The sequence below is a fragment of the Pleurodeles waltl genome, chromosome 1_2 (genome assembly GCF_031143425.1).
Source record: "Pleurodeles waltl isolate 20211129_DDA chromosome 1_2, aPleWal1.hap1.20221129, whole genome shotgun sequence".
NCBI classification, from domain to species: Eukaryota; Metazoa; Chordata; class Amphibia; order Caudata; family Salamandridae; genus Pleurodeles; species Pleurodeles waltl.
The window spans coordinates 881,959,222-881,978,505 of record NC_090437.1 but is presented as its reverse complement, the minus strand read 5'-3'; the positions used below and the strand labels follow the sequence as shown (position 1 = coordinate 881,978,505).

At 42.9% G+C, this 19,284-nt stretch overlaps 1 protein-coding gene across 1 annotated transcript in view; it reads right to left on the bottom strand.

Moving 5' to 3' along the window:
* Positions 1-19,284, bottom strand: part of TRAPPC11 (trafficking protein particle complex subunit 11) — a 550,973-nt gene that overhangs the window by 477,717 nt on the left and 53,972 nt on the right. Inside the window, exon 7 of the mRNA XM_069199334.1 lies at positions 4,282-4,355. Within this exon, the coding sequence (XP_069055435.1) occupies positions 4,282-4,355 (74 nt within the window). The remainder of the gene's footprint in view (positions 1-4,281; positions 4,356-19,284) is intronic.

Here is a 19,284-nt window from a genome sequence, read left to right as displayed (position 1 = left end):
GCCCATTAGACATGTGGAATGCAAAGATTTTAGAGCCATACTGTCTGCTTCTTTTATTCAATATCTGAAAGGGTGGTTAGAAATGCACCAGAGGATAATTTCTAAGAGCAGAACACCTGTCCCATTAGGCTCTCCGGCAGTGGGTTAAAAGAAAAGCCAGGTAACTTGGAATTTGTATGTATCTTGTATGCATCTTGCATGTATCCTCTGGCTACAAAATGGTTAACAGCCAGGGCAGAGATTGGCTTACCCCAAGCTGCTATGACTGCTCTATGGTGCCACCATTGACAGGAAGCAAGGTGTCTGATACCTGCACCATAGGATGTAATACTCCAGTCAAGATCTCTGACTCGACATCCACAGATGGCAAGAGCAACTCTTCATAAATATTTGCTGCCTTACTTATGAATGAGTGGTAGAATGTAACTTCGGTGGGTGAAATACCAGTGGGAGAATATAATTCCCACTTAGGGGGAAGATATCCAAACTACTAGCCTCTCTTAGGGACAGGGTTCATGGTAAAAGCCCTAGTATTTTCATTTTCTGTCTCCTTCCGTGGGCCCTTCAGAGGATCAAAATCCTCTCCAAAGAAGAGCCTCATCTCTTCTGCGAGCCTTTGTGCCTCTGTTCTTGATCTGTGTACATGGTCCAGAAGCACCATTAAGGGAAAAGGGGCTAACATCAGTGGCTTTAAGATTGGTGCTGGTGTTGGCTGGTCTGGAGCCACTTGAACTGCCTGAACCACTATGGAGCAAAGTGTTAACTTCCCTTCCAGCACCAATCTCTTTGCTGGTACTGGAGTACGAGCCATGAAAATGGGAGGCAAGTGTAGGAGGAAAGGGACGGAAGCCAGTATAAAGCCCACTGGCAGCCTTCTAAAAGACAAGCCTGTATGACTCATGGGCCTCATGGTGCTCCAGAGAGGACCACTGTCCTGTAAAAGATATTGCACAGGGTCTATCCCTGGAGGAGGGAACTCTAGGTAGGGCTGAGATCAGGATGTGGAAGTCACAGGTGAAGACGTTGTGTCATCTCCTTCTTTCATGTTTGCATCATGAGGACTTCAACGATGGAGACTGCGGTGACTTTGCCCTCAGGCGAGACTTCCTCCTAGCTCAATGATCTCAGACCACAAAAGTGTTTAGCCTCCATTTCCTTAATGGCTTTTGCATGCCTGGTCCTGGATGACACATGACCCTGTGTTGTGATCATATATCAGGCACCAAAAACAGATGTCATGTGGCTCCTTGATGGGCATTTATCCATCACAGTCCGTGCGTGGTTTAAAAATTGACCCAGAGTGGGAAGTGGGCGATATCCCTGCACAGCACCAAACCAGTTTGAGGTAGTTTTACAAAAATCATCAAATTAAATGTTGAGAGAAGTTGAGGTAAGAATGTTCTGAAACAAATGGTGTGGGAAAAAAGTAGGGTGCAGTTTTGGGTACTTTATGGCTATAGTGACGTCACAGTGGCATTATTTTTAGTGCAGAGATGGAGCCCGCCCCCCTCCATACAGGTGAACAGAGCTATTGAAAAAGCTTCCAGATCCAATTTGGAGAAGTTGAAGAATTTGCAGGTAGAAGCATTAATCAGAATATGCTTTGTTTGACAATGTCTTGAAACATTCATCTTAGAGTAACGGTCATGCCCCTGGTTTATATTTAAAACAGGATAGGTTACTCACCTACACAACTCTGCCAACCCTGTGCCAAACCCTATAGAAATTACTCTTACATGTAGAGGTGTAAACTACAAAATGAATACTGTGGATGGAAGGGAGAGCAAAGGGGCATTGGTGAATTCCCCTATCTATTATTTAAAGAGTAATAGAAAGTTCAGGACTGAACCCTGTGCAATGTTTAGAGGGGCTTAATCTAACTCATTTACTAAGCAAAACAAAATGACCACATGAAAAATTTAAGAAAATCACATTTTACAAGAAAATTAGTCATCAAGTCTATGTGGGTGCAGTCATCCATTTAAAAAAACAAAAAAAAAACAAGATTGGTAAAGTAAAAAGTGATATGTAGCACGAATAATCTTTTTTGATAGAAGGGACTTCGCCATTGTTAGAAGCCTCTCAAAGTGTCATCACTCTTGAATGCTTGCTGTGATGTCCACACTGCATTCAGTGGTAACTTGCGTCACTAAAATACCTGGAGCACAGATTATACAAGGAGAGGAAAGATTTGTTGGACAGGAATGTGAGGAAGGCTTTTACCCCCTTACGGGCAGGAATACCCTTTTGGAATACTCTTCCAATGTCAGTGGCGGTACAAGTAGCAACTGCAACAAAATTACAGCATTGCCACGCCTATTGTACTCCTATACTCTACCAGTGATAGTTCCCAGGAGCCAATTTTGGGAGCTGGACAGCTTTCGCCTCAATTTGGGGCAAACAGAGGTGTAGGGTGGCCTGACCAAATTGCAATGGTAGGTGACAAATAGTGGACTTGCAGCTCCAGACCTTGAAACATACTACCGGGGAGCACAGATGCACTGGAACACGAAACGGGTTTCAATTTATAGCAGCCTTCCAGAAGACCAAGAAACAGGGAAGCCTAGCAGTTTGCTCAAGGCTAGGCCCTTGGGTAGGCAGACTAGGTGCTTTAATTCCAGACTAAATGACACAATCTTTTGAGGAGACTGAAACTGAGTGTCACTTCCCTGTATGTCACTTCCTCTTTTTGGATCAGTGGTAGAAACGATAAAGCAAACGTGGAGGGTGAGCATTGTGGAACCCAAAACGCACCTGAGTTGTAATGTACTATGCACAAGCACAGGTAAAAACAAAGCTATAACAGGGCTACATCTAGCCATACGGGGAGACATAACTACACCATTGCACACACAGAGACAAAGTAGCCGAAGATATTGGTGATCCCATTCGTGATGCAAAGTGGGTGACAATATTAGAGAGAACCCCGAAAATATCCTGCAATGCTAGATTCATGCTAAATTTTTGCTTTATGATTCCCACAGAGCATATCTGACACCTGGTAAAAAGTCCCAGATGCAGGATGAGGGGGCTGAAATGTTTCAAATGGCTTGGAGCTGTGCACTTCTCCATAATTACTGGACGGCATAGTGGACATTATCAATGATGTCACTGAGAACAATATTGCTTCACTGTCGAAACACTTGCCTACTGGGCCAGTCTCCAAACTCAGCTAAGTTTACGGTAACATCAAAATTTATTGACCTGGCATTTATTTTAGCAAAGCGCCAAATTAAACTGACTTGGAAAGCAACTGACCGCCCTATAGTGACTAAATGGAGAGCAGAACTTAGTAAATGGGCAATATATGAAAGCATAAATATACCTAGAGACAAGACACTCAGACAGGACAGGGAATCGCGAGAGGTAGCAGAACCTGGGGCAAAAAACTGCGAATGTTACAGGTGGATGATGCACTGGCAACAACTAGCTGTCCCTCTCGGTCAATGGATTCAGGACCAGGGACTCATGATGCCAGAATTGAAGAAATAATGACAGCACCACAGTGCCAGTAGGATACGCATCACCACAGTGGATAGCACCACATGGCATCACGCAAGTAATTATGTGTGCTACAATACTACCACCAGGGAACGTAGTTAGGGAAGTGGGGGGGTTACACATTTATTTTTTTCCTGTAAGGTATGGCCATAAAATGCAATAAAAAAAGTTTAAAAAAGGGAAGAGGTTAATATTCCTCATTTCTCAAATTTTCCTTTACACATTGTACCACTTTAAGGCATGGTGGTAATTTCTGCAAAACAGATTAGAGTAGAGAGAGAAGCTGCTGGAGATAGAAGAGAAAGTGCTGCTAGGGAGAGCCTTGCAAGTGTCCAGATTGTCGAAAATAGGAACAGATCATGGGGGAGTTGTAATAACTAACCGTTTTGAAACTTTTTTCTCTGGTGCCTTTAGCACACACTTCCTCCATGTTGTGAAATACGTGCGGTGAGCCATAACCAGGATAACAATGTGCCAATGACAAGTACTCCAGGTACAGGTAAATAAACCACAGGATTAGATGGATTACAGAAAAAGACAATAATATTCCTTCAATGAAATATTTTTGTCCAAAAGCAATGCAAACAAGTATTTGTACATTTACCAGTCCAAAAACATATCAAATCTACATTCAGGAACTGACACAGTATACAGTGCAAGCTTTTAATACTATGATACCATGTTCCTATTTTTCTCAAAGTTTTATATTTACGGTCTTTGAGGTTTAAAGAAAAAAAGGTTTTACAATTAGAAAGAACAAAAAACTAATAACATACTTACTTTAGTGCATTCTGAGAATCTTGTTTCAACTCACTGAAGAATGCAATCTTAAATTGATGTCTCACAAATAAGAGCTGTAAAATAAATAGAAAACAGGAATTCATCCTTATACCTCTCTTCATCTTCTGGAATTTACTGAATTTCACTCATTTTAAAAACAAGAGATCAGTGGCCTTCTAGGAAAGAAGAGATGCTCATCATATATTTATTTAAGAGCTGTGTATAACAATGACAGGAGTGCCTAATGGGTATGTAAGATTATTATGAAAGTGTATGGCTTAAACATTCTTTGTAGTACTGCTGCTGGAGCTTGTTAAAGGTCATCTCCTGGTATAGTCTGCATGCACAGACAAAGGGCACCCCTAGATGCCTGGGCATTGTGCACAGATACTTTGTGCCCCATGGTTGTGGTCAGGCTGAGAAACAGAGTGGGGTTTTCCTACTGCATTTCTCATTGGGATCATCTCCAGGGGGCAGCTTTAAAAATGGCTGAGGCTGTAACCACAAAACTAACTATAATACATACACTGTAATTTGTTAGGAATGCCTAGTCATTGTTGCTCTAAAATGGCAAAGGTCTCCACAGTCAGAAGCCTCTACTATACCCAGACTGGCTTCTGATGGCCACTGTAGGCAAACTTATGAAATGTGGGTATGCCAGTTACCGCAGAATCATACAGAGTACCCCAAGTTGTTAGAGGGAAACATATCAGATTTCCTAGAAGTCAATCAATAGGAAACGACCCCAGACGATTTATTGAAAAAAAAAAACGCAGTGGGACGAGAGCAAATGGCCCTGGTTCTCTTAAACATGCCCACTATTTTTAAGGCTATGGGTCAAGAGCTCCTGACGGAACCTCTGCAGAGCTCAGCAGGTATCCCAAGGAGATCAAATAAGTCTGTAATCCATCTCAAAGATAGGTCTCTTCAGGTATACAGCGACTAGTTTTCCATTGCAGAGTCCTTGATCCACTGGCTAGGGTTAGCAGAGTGCATAATCTGAAGTTCCACTTGTATGGGTAACATGCAGTTGATGGCTTGCTTGGAAGAGGAGGGTGTGAGGTAGGGATATGAATGCCTAAGCCAGACACAGACCTAACTGGTTCTGAAATAACTGAATTGAAATTGCATTTGTATAGTGCTTACTACCCTGGATGAGGAGTTCAATTGATTTACAGTGAGTAGCACGCTTCCCGGGAGCCCTTAGATAGTGGTCAGTCCATTTGGTATTAATCTTGTGCTCTCAAAGAAGCCATTCAAGGCATGCACTCTGGTTTCTTTATTGTAAAATAATGGCATAAGTAGTAGTAAATGGTTAATGAAAGTAATAAATATGGTCAGGCTTTTTAGGTTGCAGGTATATGGTTGCAAAGAAAGATTAAGAAAGACCGGCAGGCAAGTGACTTAATGTAGTCAATATCTGCAAGAGGCATGCAGAAGGGAGAAGGGAGAAGGGAAGGGGAATGTTCTTTTCCTTCCTGATACGTATACAGGTATATGGTTGATGCAATGATGGAGTATAGTGTAGTTTGATAATGAATGAGTCTAAGTGCCTGATGTCAGCGGTATGACAACGAAAACATCAAAAAGAAATTCACCGAATACTTATTCTCACCCACTGCAAACTGCTCGGAGCTACATTCTAGTTCTTCACCCCCCACCTTCCCGTCCCCAACATGCCACCTCGGATTAGACCCAACCCGTTATGCAAATCAGCCTTGGACCTGCTCCAATAGGAGCAGTGCAGCCTAAAGTGCCAAGCAAGGTCCTCCGAACAGGGGCAAGTGCTCACAAGTAAATGATGAGATGAGCTCACCTGAGCAATACAGAGGCTTTAATATCATTCTTACATCACCCCTGAACAAGGTCTGAGAGATCCCAGAAACTGAATGTATTGTTCTCACTTACAAGATTATACTACTGTTAGATTGGTATAAGCATTGCATCAGTAAATTGAGATGTCCAATTAAACAGGGGAAGCAACACTACCTTTAGGTTAGCTTATTTCATTTTAACACAGTAGGCAGAGCACTCATGCCCCTAATTTTCCATCTTTGTGACAGTAATGTGGTACTGGGCTTGGGTTGTGAGAAGGAAATAGTTATTTACTTGCAATCCAGGTTTTTTTTATCATGGGTATTTTCTTTGAATTCATTAACAGTACAATATTTATGTACGTTTGTGGGCACCCAGAACACAAGTCAAATTTAACAATTGAATTGCAAAAACATGCCTGTGAATGATATCAAAATGTATTAATATATTAGTGGAATAGACGTTAGTATATGGTGACGAATTAACCTACATTTAAAAGCCTAACAGAGAAAATAACATGCGTTGTAAAACCTGTTTGAATAATGGTGAACCATGTGGCCACCATTCGTATTGTGCACCACATTCTAACAAGAGTTTTGCATTCATATTAAATGAAAGAAACAAAATGAGCTAACGTTAAGAATGTTTTATTAAGTGTAGATCAATATTTGAAGTATTAAAATGAATATGAATTAAACACATTTATATTGAATTAATGAGTTTTATTAATGCGGGCTTCATGCGTACAGAAAAATAAATGCACGTTTGCAATTGCTCTAGCGCTATAAATGATGTTTGCAATAAATAATTTGCTTTGCCTATATGAATTGCAAGGTGCACAATCGGTTTATGTATTAATATGTATTTAGGCTTCTTAGCTTTAATAGGCCTGAAGAGATTCATTTTGCAGCAGTAATAAAAATCACTTGTTTATTTTATCCTCTCTGACCTGAATTATTTTCCCTAAGCTGTTAACGTAGTGTTGAATGTTCTATTGTATTGAAGGCAAGAAACATGTTTTGGAAACAACAATGTAACACTATTTTTTCCTAATGTCGAACAGGACTGGAAATTTGCAGTTCTCATGTGAAATGTATTAGTTTAGTTTATGGTGGGTCGTGAAAAAGGATCTCAAGTAACAAATAATTGAAGAATGTAATATTTTGTCGGAAACACGTAAAATCATTTGATGACACTGCACTTTGGCTGATAAAATTCAGGAAAACAAAAACAAAACAAAAAAAAAACTTGGTGGCACCACCGCTACCCAGTGGATGCTGAAACGGACACCCAGAGTGTGACCACCTGAAGGACCACTTAATGGGTTTTGCCTATTTTAATTAGTGAGTAACTTTGAATTTGGAGTCAGTTCTCCTTTAGTTAGTTCTTTAGTTAGCGTTGTTGGAGTCAGTCTGTCCTGAGAAGTCTTCAGTTAGTTTTCCCTCCTGCCTCAAAGCTGTCCACTTATGTATTTAGTCTGCTGTCACTCCCCTATTCTTTATGTCTCCAGATGAGTTTTCTCATCTTAGTCTGATTGCCCTATTCTGTTTTGTGGTTCAGTACTAATAAGCCCAAGTATTTCTGAACAGCTGATTCTGTCCTCTGTGCAGCCCATGTTCTGCACTGTTCTAATGCAGCTGTCAACTAACACCAGAAGAAGACGACCGACCTGCCTGACAAACTGCTCCTGTCAGCTGCTCCATGAGGAGAGGTATAACTAAATGTGGTTCCTTGTTTTTCTTTTAGTTAATTACACCAGCTTGATTTTTTATAGTAAATTGTTCTAGTTAAATGTTTTCCAAATAATTTTGTCTGTCTTTTAATTTTGCTTTTCCCCGCATGTGTTAGCCCGTTCCCAAAAATGCAAGTCCAAATTCATGTTAGTGATAAGAATGGTCCAGCTCTGAAACCTGAAATTGATTAGGAAAATTGTATTTTGATGATTTACAGATGTCACCGTCATCTGCACTGAATTTTAATAATATCATGCATATAGTTTTATTGCTTGTCTATATTATTATTTTGAAGTGTTTGACAGTACTGGTGTTTGGTAGGTTAAATCTTTTCAGACGTTCCAATCAGCCTATAGTTTTCATGTATGTTTATAATTTAATTTTGCGCATCATATATGTGACATTGATTTAGGGACTGTAATAAAGTTTTGAAACCTTATTCAGTCTGGAGTTTGATTTAGTTGTAAATTGTTTATGGTGTCTAGAATTGTTTATAGTATAATGTCAATGATGTGTGATTAAATGATTCCGACTACTACACTCTTTGCTAAGTCCAAAGATTCAGTCTACCACAATAGGTGTGTAGGAAGTTGGCTTTGTGTGCAATATTTCAAAGCAATCAATAGTATGCACAGAGTCCAAGGGTTCCCCTTAGAGGTAAGATAGTGGCAAAAAGAGATAATACTAATGCTCTATTTTGTGGTAGTGTGGTCGAGCAGTAGGCTTATCAAATGAGTAGTGTTAAGCATTTGTTGTACACACACAGGCAATAAATGAGGAACACACACTCAGAGACAATTCCAGGCCAATAGATTTTTGTATAGAAAAATATATTTTCTTAGTTTATTTTAAGAACCACAGGTTCAAGATTTACATGTAATACTTCAAATGAAAGGTATTGCAGGTAGGTACTTTAGGAACTTTGAATGAGCAAAATAGCATATACAGTTTTCACATTAATCACAAATAGCTATTTCAAAACTAGACACAGTGCAATTTTCAACAGTTCCTAGGGGGAGTAAGAGTTTGTTAGTTTTTGCAGGTACGTAAACCACCTATCGGGTTCAAGTTGGGGTCCAAGGTAGCCCACCGTTGGGGGTTCAGAGCAACCCCAAAGTTACCACACCAGCAGCGCAGGGACGGTCAGGTGCAGAGGTCAAAGTCGTGCCCAAAACGCATAGGCTTCAATGGAGAAAGGGGTGCCCCGGTTCCAGTCTGCCAGCAGGTAAGTACCCGCGTCCTCGGAGGGCAGACCAGGGGGGTTTTGTAGGGCACTGGGGGGGGGGGGACAAGTCCACACAGAAAGTACACCCTCAGCAGCACGGGGGCAGCCGGGTGCAGTGCGCAAACACGCGTCGGGTTTTCAATAGGTTTCAATGGTAGACCAAGGGGTCTCTTCAGCGATGAAGGCAGGAAAGGGGGGGCTCCTCGGTGTCGGATCTTAGAAGCAGGCAGTCGCGGTCAGAGGGAGCCTCGGGATTCCCTCTGCAGGCGTCGCTGTGAGGGCTCAGGGAGGGCAACTCTGGCTACTCACGGTCTTGCAGTCGCCGGGGAGTCCTCCCTGAAGTGATTGTTCTCCACAAGTCGAGCTGGGGGCGTCGGGTGCAGAGTGTTAAGTCTCACGCTTCCGGCGGGAAACGCAAGCTATTTCAAAGTTGCTTCTTTGTAGCAAAGTCGCAGTCTTGGGTGAACAGAGCCGCTGTCCTCAGGAGTTCTTGGTCCTTCTAGATGCAGGCAGTCCTCTGAGGCTTCAGAGGTCGATGGTCCCTGGGGAGAGCGTCGCTGGAGCAGTGTCTTTAGAAGTGGGGAGACAGGCCGGTAGAGCTGGGGCCAAAGCAGTTGGTGTCTCTGTCTTCTCTGCAGGGTTTTTCAGCTTAGCAGTCCTCTTCTTCTTTGGTTGCAGGAATCTAGTTTCCTAGGTTCTGGGGAGCCCCTAAATACTGAATTTAGGGGTGTGTTTAGGTCTGGGAGGGCACTAGCCAATGGCTACTGTCCTGGAGGGTGGCTACACCCTCTTTGTGCATCCTCCCTGAGGGGAGGGGGGCACATCCCTATTCCTATTGGGGGAATCCTCCAAAATCAAGATGGAGGATTTCTAAAGGCAGGGGTCACCTCAGCTCAGGACACCTTAGGGGCTGTCCTGACCGGTGGGTGACTCCTCCTTGTTTTTCTCATTATCTCCCCTGGACTTGCAGCCAAAAGTGGGGGCTGTGTCCAGGGGGCGGGCATCTCCACTAGCTGGAGTGCCCTGGGGCATTGTAACACGAAGCCTGAGCCTTTGAGGCTCACTGCTAGGTGTTACAGTTCCTGCAGGGGGGAGGTGTGAAGCACCTCCACCCAGAGCAGGCTTTTGTTTCTGTCCTCAGAGAGCACAAAGGCCCTCACCACATGGGGTCAGAAACTCGTCTCTCAGCAGCAGGCTGGCACAGACCAGTCAGTCCTGCACTGAACAAGTGGGTAAAATATAGGGGGTATCTTTAAGATGCCCTCTGTGTGCATTTTTTAATTAATCCAACACTGGCATCAGTGTGGGTTTATTATTCTGAAAAGTTTGATACCAAACTTCCCAGTATTCAGTGCAGCCATTATGGAGCTGTGGAGTTCGTTTTTGACAGACTCCCAGACCATATACTCTTATGGCTACCCTGCACTTACAATATCTAAGGTTTTGCTTAGACACTGTAGAGGCATATACCTGTGGTATAGTGCACCCTGCCTTAGGGCTGTAAGGCCTGCTGGAGGGGTGACTTACCTATGCCATAGGCAGTGTGAGGTTGGCATGGCACCCTGAGGGGAGTGCCATGTCAACTTAGACATTTTCTCCCCACCAGCACACACAAGCTGGCAAGCAGTGTGTCTGTGCTGAGTGAGGGGTCCCTAGGGTGGCATAAGACATGCTGCAGCCCTTAGAGACCTTCCCTGGCATCAGGGCCCTTGGTATCAGGGGTACCAGTTACAAGGGACTTACCTGGGTGCCAGGGTTGTGCCAATTGTGGAGACAACGGTACATTTTAGGTGAAAGAACACTGGTGCTGGGGCCTGATTAGCAGGGTCCCAGCACACTTCTCAGTCAAGTCAGCATCAATATCAGGCACAAAGTGGGGGGTAACTGCAACAGGGAGCCATTTCTTTACAAGGTGAGATTGGTGATGGTGTCTCACCTGCACACTGGTCGTTGTTGAACCGGAATCAGGTAGTAAATTCTTCCAAGACCGTAGCATGTTAATAGTTTTTGGTAGCAGAGTAGCACAAGTATTTCTTGGTGTAGTATAAGAGTTGATGAAAATTCCAGCGTTGTTACAAATGTTTGACATGTGATTTAAGTAGGGTTTGCGCTTGCAATTCTTTGTCAAATTGTGGTGAAGTGTGATGTATGAAGTGACAAACGAGTTTGTGTACACCAAGGTAACTGATTAGGGAGTTTGCGTACTCCAGGTAAGAGTGGGGAGTTGGCGTACTCCAAGTAATATGCTGCGCTTTGTGCTAAAAAATTGCCTACATGGTTGTTGTTGTAACGGGTCCTGCAAGGCCTAAGGCTCTGGAGTATTGTAAAAGTGTATGGAGACACTTGGTTAATTTATTGTCTGCAGGTAAGATGTTGGTCTATTGAGCGCTGCCGACAATACCAATAGATTTCCCTTGAGAGTGTGTTATTGGTTGATATTAGGTGAATCCTGAGTGCACATGGAGGATCCATATCAATCAGAGTGAGGTTTACGGGTCAAATCTTATTTGTGGCGGAAAAGTAGCTATTTGTGCGAAAGGCCTAACTCCAATGTTACATACAGCTTTCAAAGGGTTTGAGTGGTACCCGTAGTGAGCAGAGAGGTTTTGGGTTTTGAGCACGCAATATTTACTTTTCGGTTTGGCATGAAAGGTGTAGGAGACGGTTCTGAATTGAGTCACAGCTGTTGAACGAAGTGAGTGTGACGTAATTTGGTCTGTGCTGGGATATGTCGGTTGGTGACAAAAGCCACGCACGGAACGGTGGACAAGACTGCTGCTACAGGTTGAGAACAGATTCTGAGGAGGGCGTTGTATAAATCAAAACTCCTTCCTAGAGCAGCAAAATTTGAAGCACTTGCTATTTGGGAATTAATTGTGAGACAAAAGGAAGCTCAGAACGTGAAAGGAGAATGAGGAAAGCAGAAAAGATGCAAGCAGAAGCTAGATGAAATGCACAGCAGGGAATGTGGAGAGCAGATGAATTACATGCAGTAAAGATATTTCCAGCAATTACTCAGGTATGTGATGGAGGTGTTAATTCAGAAGCCAAAAAGAAATCTGAGTAAAATACAGAACAGAAATTGGGTGAAAATAAAAGGATAGCAGAAGATGAGTGATTTAGAATATGAATTTTTAACTCAGATGTTGCAGAATCTTCTCCCATCGTATAATGCAGTCGCATGAGTAAACAGAATGTTGTCCCAAGTGTTACCACAGCCCTAGTTGCACAAAGCCAGGTTCAGATAATTCTAAATGTTGCACAGGTGCCAGCCTTTTATCCGACAGTTCCAAATATTAAAACACCGTCAGAACGTTCCAGTTCTGTCACAGCCAATTCAGTATGCAGGAATTACTCAGTCCACACCTAATGCACAGACACCTGCCCAATTTGCGAACCAGAGACAGACAATGGCAATGTATTCCACAGTAATGGCACCACAGAATATTGCCCTGAATCAGCCAAATCAATCTTTTGGTACAGTATTGACTGGCCAAAGTAAAGGATTCATGTTCCTGCAAAGTCAGTTGAATTTGTCAGGAACAGAAGCATTAACAGTTCCTGTAACCATAGGTCCAGTGGTCTCACTGTACGCCCTGAGTAATACAGACAGTTGTCCCCAGGTTTCAAATCCAGTATTGGCGATTAATTCACCTTTTGGAACGAATGCAGAAATGGAGAGACTGAGCACTACTGTGCCAGCTATGACCCCTATGAATTCTTTTGGTTCGAACCAGACACATAATGGAGTTGGTCCACTGATTAATGTGACATGTCCCCCGTGCTCCGTGGGATCATCTGTGATGGCTCAAAAGCAGGTTATGAGAGCCCAATGTAATGTACCACAGTTTGTGCCCTGAAACAATGGTAATAGCATTCGTTCACAAGGATTGGCAGCCCAACAATTGACTGAATGGTTAGATAATTTGAGTGGAGCATCAGTTCCAGGAAACACGAAGAGGGCAAAAAGATATTGAACATGGCCACATTAAAATTAGAATTAAATTAAGTAATAGGGAACCCTTGAAATGGACAGATTAGATTCTTATAATGAAAATGAATTGCGCTTCATGTGCAAAGATTTAACTCTTCGAGCAGGACAGGTTTATGAGAAATTAGATAATTTGGCTGGGAAATATGAAATCAAAATGAATACATCCAAACAGCTGAAGAAGGGCTACAGGTTAGAATTTGATGCAAGAGACATTGCAAACATGAGATGACCTGGAATGAAAATTCACATTAAGGAACTGATTCAGATCATTCAATCATGAGGAGCATTAGATAGTTTGAAGGCAGATGAGCAAAGAAAACAGATTAGCAGAAAAAAGCAGACTACATCTTCAAATGATGTACAGCAGGCTGAGGGAGCTGAAAAAATTATGCCAATGAGAGAAATTCCTGGAGAGAATTTTCGCTCGCACTCCTTGGAGCACAAGTGACATATTGTCATTTACAAATTACTACCTGAAGTTGATGGAGAAACCAGTGGAAAGGTACCAGCAAACAGAGAGGGTTGTCAAGCTTGAGAAGTGTTTGTGGGAAGATCTGAACACTTTATTTGAAATTGTGGTTCCAGCAGATTTGTGGGTTGAGTGCAAGTGGAGTGTTGATTGGCCAGCGTGTGATCCGCAGAGAGACAGAGTAACATGTGGGTCATCTGAAGAGGTGATTAAAAATTATTACAAGATGATTGAGTTTTAGAAAACTAGAGTTTTCCCTAAAGATATTGATTGGCATAGAATTGACACAACATCTCAGGAAGTGAAGGAGTTTGGTCATGCTTATTATGAGAGACGCTGAGAGCATTTAGAAAAAACTGTGGTACAGAGATCATTGAACCGAGAGGCATGATTTTATTTGTGTTTAGTTTCGCTCAAGGATTGAAGCCTGAAATTAGCAATATAATAGAAAATCATTTGATTTGCTGGCAAGGAAAGCTAATTGATTAAGTGCGACAATATGCAAAATACTGTAGCGATGAGATTGATTTGAAGCAGAAAAGTTTGAAGGAAAAAGCAATGGTGATGCAGATCAAGTCTGCCCGAGCAACATGGATGCAGGGTCCATGAGGAGTAGTGAATGTAGGAGGAATGCAGTGAACACAGGAACAAAGTAACATGTTGCCTCAGTTCAGAGGTAGAAGTCGTGAGATTTGAGTAGATCTGAATGTGAATGTGGCCAATATTCAGAACATGAAGAAAATGCTTCCTTGTCATGTGTGAGGCAACGTCGAACATTGGAAACGGGAGTGTCCATTTAGTAATGTATATAATTTGGTGCAAGGTGGTGGTGTTGCACAGATGGACAATAGTCAATTTCAAAATCAGAGAGTCCAAAGGCCTCGAAATCAAAGCGTGAATGTTCCTTCTGGAGAAGTCCAAATACAGGTTCCCCGGCAAAAAGTACAGTTTCCCCAACAGCAAATTCATGCCCAGCTACAAATGCAAATATCACAAGCTCGGATGGTACAGCAACAGGTAATGGTTCCTCAGCAAAACGTGAACCAAAGAACAAATGCAAATGTGAATCAGTTAATCACAGAATACCAATTGACTGATTGATTTCAGTGATGATGAAATGAGTGAAGAATACATTAGCAAGAGTTCAGAAGAGGAAGAATGTGTGTTAGCTGCCTCATTGGAGGTAGATCAGCATGGTCCCTATGTGAATGCGAGTGTCATGGGTCATGATGTTTCATTCCTGGTTGACACTGTCAAAAGCTGCATAAGTCCCAAATGCGCCCCCTTTCAGGAGGAACAGTTCACATTGTAGGAATAGCAAACCAGCACCTTGTAAACCCCATCACAGAGCCATTCCATTAAAATAAGAACCTATGAGGGTCTGCACCAATTTGTAGTTCGCAATTCAGGTCCTAGGAAGAGACTTACTATACAAATTTAAATGTTCCATCACTTGTACACATGAAGAGATAGCAATTCAGACCAATAGCGATGAGTCTTCCAGTCAAACTGATAAGATGTATCCTCTCATTACACGGTTTCCTGCCATGACAGCTGTGGACTTGCCTGATGAATTGCAGTAGACCCTAACGTTGAGAGTTTGGGATCTCTCTGGCAAAGATATTGGACTTATTTGAGGTGTTGAACCAGTCAAAGTTACTGTAAAGCCAAATGCAGTTTTCCCCAGAACGCCACAGTATAACATGACACCAGAAGTGATTGAAGGAATTACCGCCGTGATTGCAGATTTTGTTGAGCAGGGAGCTTTGAAAGAAGTAATGGGCAGCCCATGTAATTCACCAATTATGGGCGTGTGAAAGTCAAGTGGGAAATATTGCATAGTTCAAGATTTGAGAAAGGTGAATGAAATTGTGGTATCCTGTTGTCCTATAGTGCTGATTCCAGCAGTGATTTTATTTCAGATGCCATGTAAAGCAGAATGGTTTTCAGTGATCGACTTGTCACAGGCATTTTTCTCAGTGCCATAGCACGAGGAAAGTCAGTTCCTCTTTTCTTTAGATTCGGAAACCGTGTGTATTCATTTTGTCGTACTCCACAGCGGTTTTCAGACTCTCCATTCATTTTTAATCAGATCGTGAAGAAGAATTTAGATTCTTTGAACATGCCCTTTCAGTTTGCTTTAGTGCAGTACGTTAATGACCTGATGGTTACATTCAATACACGTTAAGCTTGTAAACAAGATACCATGGCGTTATTGAATCATTTGGGTGAAAACGGACACAAAGTTTCCCCTGCTAAATTACAGTATTGCCAGAGAGAAGTAAAGTATTTGGGTCACCAAATTGAGAAAGGTGCGAGGAAAGTATCAAGAGAGAGAAAAAGTTGCAGCAATTATGCAAATGAATCCCCAAGTTAAACAGAGATATGTCAGAATGTTTTTGGACATGACCAGCTGTGGTCACCAATGGATCCCACATTTTTCAGTAATTTCCAAATCGTTGCGGAAATTGACACATAAAGAAGTCAAAGACCCAATCCCTTTCGATGAAGAATGTATGAAAGCTTTCACTGAGTTGAGAGAGAGTTTATGTAGAGCTCCAACTTTGGGAATGCCTTTTTATATGAATGGTTTTGAATGATTAAATGAGACTAAGATTATAAAAGAACTTCAATAATAATAAAAAGTCAAAGAATTTCAGTAACTTTTAAATAAGATCTGCACCATGTATAGCTAGTAAACTTTGATGAATGTTGACAGATTCTAAAGGCGTTTGGAAGTGCCAACAATGAAATAATGAGGCAACATTCTTTAAGAAATATGAGATCAATGCTATACAGGCAAAGTAAAGTTTTCATTAGCTATTTTAAAGTGCCCATTTATGTCTAGAGAAACCAGCAAGTTGTGGTGTAAGGGTTGGTTAGGTTTTATTCAACGATTACCATTGTTATGTTAAAGGTTTGGGTGAAGTCACGAGTATCGTTGAGCGATTAACGTCGTTATGTCATTAATCTGGGTGATTCCACGTTAACAGATTGTGGCTGCTATAATAGTTTCTTCAAGTGCAATTTATAATTTCTTGTATCTATAGTGAACAATCATGATTGTGAATTATAGTAAATGTGGGAGATTTGAAATTTTCAGAATATCTTGTTTAGAAAAAATGAGTATGTTGAAAGCATATAAATAATTAACTAAAATGGCGGGCGGCAGGGCGATGAAGGCAGTAATGCCAAAACGCGTCCCTGTCGCATCTAAATAAAAACCTCGAATACATGCTCTGGAGTGCTGCCTCCTGATTACAAGTTAAAGGGGAGAAGTGTGAAAATATATACACATGTTTTCCTGTCCTCTCTTCTTTATATATATATGACATAACTATATACACATATATAAAACATTGCATCAGTATATACATATGTACAATATACGGGCACTCACCCAAGGAATTCATGGTAAGACCAGTCAGGCAACGGGGAGGCGGGTGGAACCGTGAGGAATCCACAGGTAGCTAATGTATCACCAGAAAAGGCGTTACCGAAGGTAAGTAACTTGTTCTTCTGATGGATACAACTACCTGTGGATTCCTCACCTAAAGAATAGAGTCCCAAAGCAGTACCACACTCAGTGGTGGGTGCCTGAATGGTCAAACCAAGAAATCCTGCAGCACTGAGCGTGCAAAATGGCCATCCCTCCTAACTTCAGAGTCAAACAATAATGCTTGGCAAAAGTGTACAGGCATGCCCAAGTTGCTGCTTTGCAGATGTCAACCACAGGAACACCTCTAGCCAAGGCCGATGAAGCAGTCTGGGCTTGAAGCCCCACAGGAGGTTCTTTCTTTGCTAAAGAATAACATAACTTGATGCAAAGAATGACCAACCTGTAAAGCGTTCTCTTGTGGACAGCTTTGCCTCTCCTCTTTCCCACGTAACTGACGAAGAGCTGATCGTCTTGTCTGAACTCCCTCGTCCTGTCGACGAAGAAGCTCAACGCTCTTCTTGGATCCAGTCGGTAAAGCCTCTCTTCCTCCTTGGATGGATGAGGGGGAGGATAGAAGGAAGAGAGAGTAATGGACTGTCCCAAATGAAAGGGTGTAACAACCTTCGGGAGGAAATCCGCCTTGGTCCTTAACACCACCTTGTCCCTGTAAAAGGAAGTATAAGGGGGTTCCACACTAAGAGCCTGGAGCTCACTCACGCTTCTAGCCGATGTTATAGCCACCAGAAAAACAGTCTTCAAAACCAAAAGCCTCAATGGACAAGAGTGAATTGGCTCAAATGGTGAACCCATAAGAAAGGTCAATACCAAGTTAAGATCCCACTGTGGCATAACAAAAGGAGTGGGCGGAAACGTATTAGTGAGACCCTTAATGAACCTCAATACAATGGGGGACTTAAACAAAGAAGGTTGGTCTGGAAGGCACAGAAAAGCCGACAGCGCGGATAAATAACCCTTAACAGTGGCAACTGCACAACCCCTCTGTGCCAAGGATAAAGCAAACAACAAGATTTCAGATAAGTGGGCCCTCAAGGGATCAATTTGGTTCTCTCCACACCAACTCACAAATCTGGCCCACCTGCTTGCATAGATACATAGATTTGGTGGAGTGTCGCCTGGCCGATAAAATAACTTCCACCACCTCAGGCGGGAGAAAAAAGGAACTCAGATTGCCCCGTTCAATCTCCAGGCATGAAGGTGCAGGCTCTGGAGATGGGGGTGTAGAACCTGCCCCTGCAACTGCGAGAGGAGGTCTTCCCTGTAAGGGAGACGGAGCGGAGGGCACAGAGAGAGTTGGAGAACGTCTGAATACCACACACTTCTTGGCCAATCCGGGGCTAATAAAATGACTTGGGCCCAGTCTTTGCAGATCTTCCTCAGAACCCGAGGGATCAAGGGTATGGGAGGAAACGCGAAAAGCAACTGACCCTTCCAGGACATCTGAAACGCGTCCCCTAAAGCTCCTTGCATCGGATACTGGAGGCTGCAGAAAGACGGGCAGCGCGCGTTCTCCCGAGTGGCAAACAGATCTATCTGTGGATATCCCCACCTCTGAAGATGTAAAGGGCCGGATCTGGATGAATGCTCCGACTGAGATCATCTGCACGCACGGTCAGAACTCCGGCCAAATGATTTCCTACCAAGCAAATCCGATATTCCTGAGCCCAGGACCAGAGCCTAAGAGCTTCCCTGCAGAGAAGGTATGACCCCACTCCTCCCTGCTTGTTTATATACCACATCACAGTAGTGTTGTCCGTCAGGACCTGAACCAACTGACTGCGAAGGGAAGGGAGGAAGGCCTTGAGAGCCAAATGTATTGCCCGCAGTTCCAACAGATTGATGTGCAATCTCTGTTCCACTGGAGACCAACAACCTTTGACCGCCAGGTCCCCCAGATGAGCTCCCCACCCTAGAGTGGAGGCATCCGTTATAACTGTGGCCACTGGAGGAGGCAGCGAGAACGGCCTTCCTTGAGAAAGGTTGCTGACCGCAGCCCACCATCGAAGATCCATTGCAGCGTCTCTGGAGATCCTGATCGATTCTTCGAGATCTCCTTTGTGTTGAAACCACTGCCTGCGGACGCACCACTGAAGAGCCCTCATGTGCCAGCGTGCATGAGTGACCAGCAGAATGCAAGAAGTGAACAAACTGAGCAGACGAAGGACCTTGAGGACTGGAACGACTGCTCCATTCTGAAACATTGGAATCAACGCCTGAATGTCCTGAATCCGCTGCGGCGGAGGAAAAGCCTGATTCAATGTTGTGTCCAGTACTGCCCCTATGAACAGAAGTCGCTGAGAGGGCTCCAGG